At 37.6% G+C, this 12,047-nt stretch overlaps 1 protein-coding gene across 2 annotated transcripts in view; it reads left to right on the plus strand.

Moving 5' to 3' along the window:
* The first annotated feature begins 609 nt into the window (after positions 1-609).
* The window catches only part of mgat5b (alpha-1,6-mannosylglycoprotein 6-beta-N-acetylglucosaminyltransferase B), a 117,553-nt gene continuing 106,115 nt past the window's right edge, over positions 610-12,047 (plus strand). The window contains exons 1-2 of one of the 2 annotated variants that reach the window (XM_083565820.1): positions 610-1,233; positions 4,506-4,618. In XM_083565820.1, the coding sequence (XP_083421946.1) occupies positions 1,166-1,233; positions 4,506-4,618 (181 nt within the window). In that variant the 5' untranslated portion in view covers positions 610-1,165. The remainder of the gene's footprint in view (positions 1,234-4,505; positions 4,619-12,047) is intronic. The other variant, XM_083565819.1, reaches the window with a different exon arrangement.

The raw sequence follows: 12,047 nt of genomic DNA on the forward strand, positions 1-12,047 counted from the left end.
ATGTGATAGTGAGAAAGTGAAAGAGAAGGGGTACAGTGTGATAGAGTAGTGCAAGAAAGAGAAGGGGGTACAGTGTGATATAGTAGTGTGTGAGATAGAAGGGAGTACAGTGTGATATATAGTGTGTGAGATCGAAGTACAGTGTGATGTGATAGTGAGAAAGTGAAAGAGAAGGGGTACAGTGTGATAGAGTAGTGCAAGAAAGAGAAGGGGGTACAGTGTGATATAGTAGTGTGTGAGATAGAAGGGAGCACAGTGTGATATATAGTGTGTGAGATCAAAGTACAGTGTGATGTGATAGTGAGAAAGTGAAAGAGAAGGGGTACAGTGTGATATAGTAGTGTAAGAAAGAGAAGGGGGTACAGTGTGATATAGTAGTGTGTGAGATAGAAGGGAGCACAGTGTGATATATAGTGTGTGAGATCAAAGTACAGTGTGATGTGATAGTGAGAAAGTGAAAGAGAAGGGGTACAGTGTGATATAGTAGTGTAAGAAAGAGAAGGGGGTACAGTGTGATATAGTAGTGTGTGAGATAGAAGGGAGTACAATGTGATATAGTAGTGTGTGAGAGAGAAGGGGTTAATACTGAAATTAAAGAGGCAGTGCAATGCATTTTATGCGTTTTCTTTTAAATGCATGCCTTTTCAAGTCCAGTGTTGCAAAATAATTTTGAGCTTAGATAGAGTGAGAGAGTGAGAGAGAGAGAAAGAGAGAGAGAGAGAGAGAAAGAGAGAGAGAGAGAGAGAGAGAGAGAGCAGTGTTCAGGCGAGTGATGGCGCTGTGCTCTCGACAGTTTACCTGAGCCGCTCGTGCTTTGCGCAGTAGGGCGCATGATAGATGCTTTCCCTACAGGGAGTATCGTGGTTCCTTTGCTGCTGCTTGGAAGATGGAACTTTGCTCTTTTCCTCCTCGAGATCTTCAGTCGAATGTCCGCTCTAACCGATTAACCTCGCAGCCGGAGGACTCTGTAAACACTTTCTGTGTGTCACTCGTTGGACTTAGCGGCGTTGCTCTTTTTTGTTCAGCGCCCACTATTCACGCATTCAAGAAGTCTTTGGAAACACAGCGACACATAAAGCACATCAGCACGACTCTTGGTTTAGGGGGGGAAACTATTTTTACGCGCAGCTGATGGACCGCACGGTTTATTACTCTCCGCTCTGAAATGATGGCTTTTAATAGCGACGGCATGACTGTGGTTAGAAGATGCCTCCTGACGTTCAAGCCCTTCAGGTGAGCAGTGTTCAGTTTGCAACACTTGTAAAAAAAAAAAAATGGGGGTTCTTTTTTTGGAAATCAGTTCTTGAGTTATTTGAGCTTTACTTTTTGGTGCTAAATGTTATTTAGAAGCAGGAAAAATGATGTAGGCTGAACATCAACAGAATGAACTTGTGATTTATATTGTACAGTATATAGGGCTGCTTTTAGGATCAATAAGCAAACGTGCAAATTAATTGCTTTTAGCTCTTGATGTTTAAAATATTTTAGAGTAAAAAAAATGGGATTCAAGCTTTTATGCTATATCACGAAAACCAAAGTTATGCGTCATAGTTTAAGTTTAATATAGCTGCAAAATTTGTGGGTAAACGTACAGAAAGAAAAGCCCAGGAACAAAGGTGAAGATATGCAAGTGTTGGCTTTTATGTCATACATATGAATCATTATCATGGTTTTTTGTTTGTTTGTTTATTTTGCGTGGAAAAAGACTATATAGACTAAGTGAATTTTCGCCTTTTTTTTTTTTTTTAGCTTTTTAGAGGTGAATGTGGACATTGGTGGTACAGGAGATCTCACGTGTGCATTTGTAAAATTGTTGGTAATATCCTGACCAATAATTTGTTGTTAAGGTCAATAAAAGCTAAATATTATGCCATTTTGGGCTTGGTTTATTTTCATTTTGCCCAGGAGTGTATTTATTTGTGCATACAATTAATAGTCAATGAGCAAAAAGGGAGTGTAAACTATTGTTTGTAATCATTGAATTCCTGTTTTCTTTACAAAACAAAATACCTACCTTTTAGAATTTCAGGAAACAGTTCTATTGTTATAAATATTGTTTGCGTGGCACTGATTTGAATCCCTTGCTATCTTCTTGGTTACCTTTCCTTTTAAAAGTGGCACCTGTTAGTGGATAATCAGATTATACTAAGATAGCACAATGCTCATTGCACAAGCACTTTTCATATATTCTAGTTTGGGTTATGTGTGATAGCTTTTCCATGTCTGCTATTTTCTGAATGCCACCTTTGTCTTTGTAACTAAATATTTTCCATTTGCATATTGTTCTTTCCACAATCATGTCAGTTCTAAAGTGAATTGTTCCTAATCTATGGGCTATGAGGGAGCAGCATATAGTAGCAAGTAAACATGGTGAGGAAATTTAAAGAAACAGTCAGCCAGAATCTAACCATACCTGAATACATTTCTGAGAATTATTCATGGTAGCTGTACATGGATTTCAAGAGGTGTGTATAAGGATCAGGCATGTATCCCAGGGTTTGGTTTTATTTCATGCAAGCTATCCCAGTAACCTATAAACAGTTATTTGTTTGTTTGTTTCTGTGTTGATTGATTGAGGGCTGCATGGTGAGACTTGCTTTTGTACACAATGGCCATCAGGCTAATGTGACTGAGCTCTCTTGTCCAACAGGAGGAAGATCTATCTACTGAATAAGTTTCACATCTATATGAGCTTTGTTTGGAGAAAATAGTTTGGGTTTGTAGAAGAATGATGCTGAAAAAAAAAACAGCAATTAAAACATCACAATATTAATACCAAGACCAAGAATATAGACCAAGAATATAGACCAAGAAGGGTTTCACTAGTTAATTATTAAACATAATTTTAATTATGCTCAAGAACAGCATAGTACTGCAAACCTATGCCCTCATACAGAATATTTCAACAATCACATGTGCACCTGAAGTGTCACTGCAGCAAATTATTATTTTTTTAAATGTTTAATATGTCCGAAATGTTGAACAGCCTTCTAGGTGTTCATAAAACAATAAACTTGTAAGGCCACAAATTACTCATTACTAGAGTCAAGAACTGTTAACTGTATAATGTGTAATACTTCTTGTACAGTTTAAAGCTTGTGCTAACACTTAAATCATGTGCTTAGCTGCTGACTAAGGTTCTAAAAACGAAACTAGGTAATGCCTGCAAAATAGAAGCGGGCTATAAGAGGTTATCGGAGAGCTTTTAGCTCACAATTTAAACTGGGCAAAATGTCATTAAGAAATGGCAGTTAGGGGGATTTGAAGACGCCAAGGCAGATAGAAGTGCCTACATGCTGTGCAGAAACGTAAAGCAAAATCACTAAATGACAGGAATGACCTACAGGAAGGTTTAGCTGACACAGGAAGGTATGTTTTGGAGTAAAAAAAAAAGGCAAAGCATTTTAAGAAAAGATCACTTTGCCAACTCTTAAACAGGACAGTGGATCTATTGAACCTTGGGGGTTGTGTGACAGCCAGTGGCACAGGAAATATTGTACAGCTAAATAATTTCAAGCAATATAAGTACATTTTAAAAGCACATGACACAATGTGCACAATCAATCAAAAACAGAAGATGAGAAAACAGGACAGTGAAAACAAACCTTGAAATCCATCACAAACTAGTTTATAAAATGCAAACTGACACTTCTGGAACTCACAATGCCCTGACTTAAATATCACTTTTAAATTTTGGTAGGTCTTAAACATTTTGTGCTTGCAAAATGGCCCAAGAATATCTCTCAACTGGAGGAATTCTGCAATGAACAGTGGGTGAAAATCAAATAAACAAGAATAAAAAGATTCCTGGCTTACTAGAAAAAGTGTTTGCAGGCTGTGATATCTGCCCAAAGGGGTTGTTACTGTACTGTCTTATTAAAGTGTCCGAAACGTTGCACATGCAACAGTTACAATCTAATTAATATGTATTTTCCCTTATTTCTGTCATATAGAAAATAACTGCATTCATATTTGTGCCAAAATGTATTTAAAATAGTTGATGCAAAGATTGTGTTCACTTCATTTCAAAAATCAATAAAATATCTAATTTGTCCAGGAGTGCCAAAACTGCATAAATTGTGCATCAGCAGTTTATGTTACCTTTAAATAAAAGTTGTTCTTAAAAAATATTTTAGCCAATTGTGTGCACTACATTATGAGACACTATTTTACAGTCAAAATCTTAAACCTGAATGGGATGCACTTATTATCCCAATTGGCTTAGTTATAAATGCCTGTTTGCAAACTACAATCAGCATCCACATAAGTTCATACATTGTATAGTAATAATTTGTGTGGGTGACAGAAAATCAATTTGGCTTTGATACAAAAAGCAGACATACTGAGCGAGCAAACAATAGCTTGCAAAGCATTATAATTCAAACCATAAAATAACTATATTACTATTAAACTATTACATTTTCTGACTGCCATTTCTCCTTTTGAGCTTGTGCCACAATAATGGATGCACTAATATCTTTTTTTTCCCCTTCCATTCTTTGCAGGATTTTCGTAGTAGGGCTCGGCTTCTTCAGTCTCTGCTTCCTAATGACCTCTCTGGGGGGCCAGTTCTCAGCCAAACGGCTTGGAGACTCTCCCTTCACCATTCGAACCGAAGGTACAGGGATAACATTACTCAATTTTCAGCTTGTTTTATTAGTGTTTAGGCAGTTTGAAGCAGCATGCATCAACTGATTCAGTACAGCTAAGTAAATGGGAGGGTTTAAAGATTCCTTACTATAGGAATTCTTAGAATTATAGGAGAAATATAGGATTCTAGATTGGTTTGTATTGAGGTGGCCAGTATATTGCCAATAGCCTCTATGGCTGCATTCTGCAAATTTTACACACACACACACACACACACACACACACACACACACACACACACACACACACACACACACACACACACACACACACACACACACACACACAGAGTTTATAGTGGCACAAACATTAGGGTGGGTAATTGGGGTTTAATGATCAGGTGATTTGGCTCAATGCATCAGTTTAAAAGGCCACAATTGAAACGGACAAAAGGTAAACTAACTATTATTGGTTAGAATTGAGTATATTAAAATTGGACAAAAAGAACTAAAGAAAAAATAATTGGTGTAAAAAAATTCATATAAGGTATTTATACTTTGTGTTAATAAGTTAGTAGGGTGATGAAGCAATGTGTTCCTATAATACTAAAATAGCCTCTCTCTATTTCATTGTAATCAAAATACATTTATTATTATATTTCTAGCGTTATATCATATTGTATTGTGTCATAAAATTCCATATTGTTTTGTATGATTTGAATGCCTGAGGTTTTCTTGTGACTTGTGAAGATTGCTTGTTGACTACTTGAGGGTTTTTCACACATATATTTTCGCAGTCTTCATGGGTATAAAAATGAATGTATTTTGTTCCATTAAAAGAACAAAAAAAAAAAAAAAAAAAACACAATTTATGCATTAAACAATAGGAATTAATAGGCCAATATGCTTAACATTTCCAGTCAGGCAGTAATATGAACACAGCTCAAGTCAGGAGGATAGGACGGACATAGGAATAGAACAAATAGAAGGAGAGGCAGAGCAGCAGCAAAATAAACAAATGAGAAAACAAAGCATTCTGATCAGGTTAAATCTTATTCTTTTTTTCTAATGCATTAATTATTTTAAATGTTCGACTGCTAGCTGGTAACTTCAAAATTGTAGACATGTTGACAAACACCTTAATCACTTTATGCAAATTCATTATAATATGATTTGTGATAATATTTGCATGCTCTTGTTTTCTATGCAGTTATACCACAAACTAAAAAAAATACTCTTAATCCCATTGCACAGTGCTAAATATGCAAACTCCTACACACATTCATACACACACACACACACACACACACACTGAATGGTGAGGGCGATCCACTCTTCACATTGTGATTGACTCGGTGTCAAAGCGATAATTGGGAGGGTCAGGAGAAATCCTGTGCACTGATTTCAGTGGGCCAACTACAGTTCATTTATAGAATTGATACATTTCTCCATCTGTTTTGCTTATAAGCACACAAATGCACTCACAAACTGTAAACACCAACATAAAGTTTTCGAGAAAAATAATGAAAGATTTAGATGAGTGAATCAGCAGCAGTCAACGGGGATGCAAGCAAAATGTCAAAAACAACAGATTCTGAATAAGCGAACAGTGTGAAATTCTACAAGGGGCCTTGAAACACTGCTGACATTGTGAGCTTGGAACTTAGCATGCATTAGTAACATAGCATGCTTTTTGTGACTGTCAAATTTCTCTTTCCCAGTATTTCATTTTCAATAACAGCCTAGTTTTGAGTATTGTACAATGACAAGTGGGAAAAGTAAGAGATGGACAAAAGGAGGATTTAGAAAATATTGCCATGTACAATGTTTACCAAATATTAACCTGTTTGGATCCTTTTCTTTGGCAAATTCTCTGTAACCTTTTCTACTTACTTTTGTTGGTTTAGACACATGGCACCTGTATTAAGTACTGCTATTCATCATTCAGTTGCTTGTTAAAAAATGCATTCCCCACCCCATTCATCAGTTTCAGGTTGGCAGATGGGTACTCTACAACCCAGTATGTGAGGGTGTGGAAGAAGACTCTGGAGACAGGTGGAATGTTAGCCGAGTGCCGCTCTTTTGTTTATTTAAAACTAAACCCAAACCAACAGGAACAGACTCTTTTTCTCCATCCACTGTTGATGTTTGACCACACCCCATTTGTTGCATACTCCCACTGCTTGACTCGGACTGGGGAGCCAACTGACTTGCACCTGACATTCCCAATTTAGACCATTTCAATTTATCATTGTAAACTAAGTTGTGAATCATATCATCAAGCATTTAACCAGCCCATTTATGTGTGAATGGCACACACTGATGTAATTTAATCCTCAGTAAATTGGGATAATAAGTGCATCCCTTTCCTAAAGCTGTTCACTGTAAAACATTATCTCATAATAATTGCTTTCAGATTTCGCACAATCCAACAAGACCAGCACAAAGCAATAGTTTTTTTTCTAATGGCACCAATGTAGAGAATCTAGTGAGTGGTGGTGTAGAGGAAAATTTTGGAAGGTGGACAGAATGTTTCCTGCAATCCTTGCTCATGTTTATTGAGCCCACATTTTTCAGTACTCAAAAAAAAAAAAAAAAAACTTTCAGCTTCACAGCTCTACAGACTTGCACTCTTGAACTTGCAGCTTTCATGCTGTCAAGTTCAAATTCATGCTATGTTTGTGTGTGTGTGTGAGTATGTGTTTCACAAGATCCACTCTTCTTTCTTCTTACAAGCACTAACATAGTATTAAGTAGACTGGATGTAATAAGACAAAGGTGGGAAGCGACAGGCGTTACCTGTAGGCAGTGGTGGACGAAGTACACAAACCATGTACTGGAGTTAAAGTAGAGATGCACTAGGTAAAATGTAAAACTTTTACTTGAAAAAAAAAATTACTTAAGTATCCAAAGTACTATGATTTATCATGGCTATTATGTTCCTATTATCATTTTTGTCACAAGACACTTACTAAATTAACTATGAGAAAATACTCCTAATTAAAATTACTTTTAACACCAATCTATTAATAGAATGAAACACCTTCTTTTCAATTATTTAAAAAGATTCGTGCAAATAAGGCCACGGTCGTTCTGGCAAGTTAGAGTCAGGAGTTTAATATTTAAATCATTCAACCATCCCTCTATACTCTCTAAATGTTCTGCTTACTGCTTTCTCAACTGTTGCTGAACTGTTTTAATGACACGCAGATGCCACCAAACGGCAATCAAAACAAGTTCTCTCCACCCTGATTGGTGGCTTGCTGCTTGCTTGACCAGTTAGGTTTTTATCCTCTCACAAATAAAAAGGAATGACTGATTTCGCAAAATGTAGTTGAGTAAAAAGTAGGATGTTTGACTGTTGTAAAGTAAAGTAAAATTCCCCCCCAAAAAAAATACTTTAGTAAAGTACAAATACACGAACTTAAGTACAGTAACAATTTACATTTACTGCATTACTGTCTACCACTGCCTGCCTCTTTTATACCACAGCTGAACATTTACCTCCCTGACTGAAATCGCATCCCACTGAAGCCCTGTTGACTAGTGTATTGTTATAGAAAGTTAAATTGAGAAATCTTTCTTGGTTCTCGTGCATTCTTTTAAAAAATAAAAACCCCACAATAATTTAGAAAGTAGACTACGGGCCTATAAATTGTAACCACAAGGTTATGGAATATAACCACTGACATTAAATTAGCTTAGATGGGAAGAACAACTCTTTGCCTGTTATGTGGAAAGTAAAGTGTGGACTGTAGTAAGAAAAAGGTTGTTATTATTTTTTATCATTATTAAGCAAGATTCCTCTGCTTTAAATTTTACATTGTGCCAGAGCTTTAAGTAGGGAATAATATTTAGTTTAACAGCATTGAATTTTGCAGAGAAGGAAAGGGTAAGAGATTCTGAGAGACAAGAGAGAGAGGAGGCAGCTGATTCATTAATTACTTAATGCCAGTTTGTCCTTCTTTTTAAATGCTTCCACCCAGAGATCGGCTTAAGTCCTTTATTCATCTTTTCCCTGTGTCCTTCTATATATTTAACAGAACACTCTTTCCATCTTTTTTTTCTTTCTTTCTTTCTTTCTTTCTTTCTTTCTTTCTTTCTTTCTTTCTTTCTTTCTTTCTTTCTTTCTTTCTCTCTCTCTCTCTCTCTCTCTCTCTCTCTCTCTCTCTCTCTCAACTGAATAATAATGAATAGCAGTGTGTGATGTGGTTGCAGGGTGGGGGCGTAGTACAGTAGCAGAGAGAGCAATCATCTGCCTCACTGCTGTGCTAGGCTTAGTAGTCATACCTTTTCTGGTTTCTTCATTTGTATAAAACCATGTGAAATCCATCTCTTTTGTTAGAAACCCTGTGAATTTTGTATGAGATTGGATTGCCTGTTGATCTACTCCTCTCTACACGAGAGCTTCTTTTTTTTTTTTTTTTTTTTTTTTTTTTTTTTTTTTTTTTTTTTTTTTTGCTTGCTTGCTTCCTACTACCCACCACATTTCACTGCATGCAAAACACTAAAATCTCCAACGTTGATACTATGCCACAAGGAGAAGATAAGATTTCCAAGGTTTTGAGTAAATTTAATACAATTTAATGCTTCAGTGTGCTTTGGCATAGATTCTGGAAATCTCTGGAAATATACTGGAAGGATGAACACCACTGACATTCTCAGTCAACTAAAAAATATTAGCTTTTTTGTTTTTCATATGCTGTATATTGCAGTAATGCATGAAATCATGGTCAATGTGTGCTTTGGACCACAATTTCCAAACCTGTTTTATTATTAATATAATTGTTTTACCATTGACGGAAAGATTATGGATGACATCCCATAGATTTTAGTCTCTCTTTCTGTTAAAACATTAGCCATTTCCCATGTATGCCCCAATAATAAACCTCTTCTTCTTTTGGCTTCTCCCATTAGGGGTCGCCACAGTGGATCATCCATCTCCATACCCACCTGTCCTTTACATCTGACTATTTCAAAACAACTACCTGCATGTCTTCCCTCACCACATCCATAAACCTGCTTCTTGGCCTCAGCATTCTTCTACTTATATACCACATGTCCCTCCTCTGCACATATCTAAACCATCTCAATCTAGCCTTCCCCACATTGTCTTTTAAAATGTCCTACATGCGCTGTCCTTCTAATAAATGTATTTGTAATCCTGTCCATCCTTGTCACTCCCACTGAAAATCTCAAGCTCTTCAGCTCTGCTACCTCCAGCTCCACTTCCTGTCTATTATTCAATGCCACTATCGCTAAACCATATAACAAAGCAGGTCTCACAGCTCCTTTAAACATCTCTAAGTGTGTAACCCCTAGTTCCCTGAGGGAACGAGACGCTGCTTCGCAACGATTTGGGAACGCTTGTGTTATCCGGCCAACGGATTACCGGCGGGGTGACATCACGACCAGGAAGCATAAATCGTGCATGTGGTGGAGCCAACGCTAGCCTCTGAAAGGAGAAGGAAGCGTGGCAGGGATGCAGGGAGTGTGGCTTGGAGTCTTGTTCCCTCAGGGAACCTAGAGACGTTGCCTTTCAGGAACTCAAGCTGTGTTACAACACTTTGGAAACGAGAGTCCAATCACGCCACACTAACCAGTACCTTCCTAGTGTGTAAGAGCACAGCCAGAGGGCAGGACAGAAAAGCTGGAAGTGGCTCTAAGGTCGAGGTTATAGAACCTGACGAAGGTCAGCAGGGTGGACCAGTCCGTAGAGGCCGCCAATCTCCGAGTGGAGTGAGCCTTGACCTTGAAGGGAGCAGGGAGATCACAGGACTCATAAGAGAAGGATATAGCAACCCCTAATCCACCTACTTAGAGTCTGCCTGTTAGCAGGGAGCTATTTTATTATATGGACTATAGCAGACAAACAGCTGCACCAAATATCTCCACAGTTCTGTCCTGTGGACATATGTGTTGAGCATGCAAATCCTTGTACTATGCTAAATACACCAAACAATCGTTAAACAAGTGGGCAGCAATAATACATCATCTTATCTGTCTTTCATTCTGATTCAAACTCATGGGAGTAAGATAGCTGTCTGTCTTTCTGTGTTTACCAATTACATCTTTTGTGAATCATACACATACTTATCATAAACATTTTTAAAAGAAGTAAGGGGAAAAGAACATGACATACTGCATTTTTATTGCATTCTTAGTTTTTACTGGCTGTGTGCAATAAACATAGCAACTTGCCATGATTCATTATTTCATTCTTCTTTAATAACAGCTAGGCTTGCCTGCAATTTTTCTGCAGGTTTTTGCTAGTCTGTGCCTACATGTGAAATCATTTTGCTTGTGTTCAGTACATTGGGGAGCCCTTTGACAAAAAATTACTGTTAGATTTTATATGCTGCATTCTCATATTTTAATATTATTTTATTTGTTCTTACTTATTATATTAATTGGCAGCAGGTCGGTGTCTGAAACCCTGCCCATTACAGACAGGGACAGCCTGTGCAATACTTCTGCCCAAGATGAATACAAGACTGTGAGGGCGAGAGGTGGCAGGCAGTGATTTTCTCCGCATTTTTTTAATAATGTGCTTTAGCTTACACTTGAAGTGTGTGAGGTTGCAGAGCTGAACCTGATTGCGATAGAAGACATAAGAATTGTTTTAGCTTGTCTGTGTAGCCTTTTCAGTGGCAGGCCATATTAATTTAGCGTTCTTGAGCTTTTGCAAATTGGCCTTGTAGGGGGAACAAAGAAGACTTCTTTGGCCAACAGGTGTCTTCTTGGTGATTGTGGTAATCCTTGGTGAGATTGAGAGGAATTCGGGTGGGATAACACTTTTGTTTATGATTAACAAGCTACCGTAATTTCCGGACTATAAAGCGCACTTATATAAGTCGCACCCACTGAATTTGACAAAGATTTTTATTTTTAACATAAATAAGCCGCACCTGTCTATAAGCCTACAATGTCTACACTATAACAGTGCAAAAGACAACACAAGACAGTGCAAGACAACACAGGACAGTGCAGGACAATACACAATACACAAAATATAAAATAAAAAAATAAAAAATGGAAATAGCTCCGCCAGTAAAACCTGTCGTAACAGAATAAGGTGCAGTGTAAACAGAAAGATGTAAACAGAATTTGTGCAATTCAGCAGTAGCAGCAATCAAAAATAGAGTTAACAGTAACCAAAGGATTTGGACAGAATATTGTGCAAAATAACAAGTCCCGGAATCAGCAACAGACGGCATGTAAACATTTTGCGATAGTGAAAAATGTGATTGGTATTGAAACCTGGGTGAACGAAGTGTATGATGGGTGTTGAGTCCGGTTTGTGCGGATCAGTCACACAGTTGTGTGTGTGTGTGTGTGTGTGTGTGTGTGTGTGTGTGTGTGTGTGTGTGTGAGAGAGAGTTCAGTTCAGTTCTTTGTTGAGGAGCCTGATGGCTTGCGGGAAAAAACTGTTGCACAGTCTGGATGTGGCGGCCCGAA

The sequence above is a fragment of the Silurus aristotelis genome (genome assembly GCF_946808225.1).
Source record: "Silurus aristotelis genome assembly, chromosome: 17".
In the NCBI taxonomy this organism is placed as follows: domain Eukaryota; kingdom Metazoa; phylum Chordata; class Actinopteri; order Siluriformes; family Siluridae; genus Silurus; species Silurus aristotelis.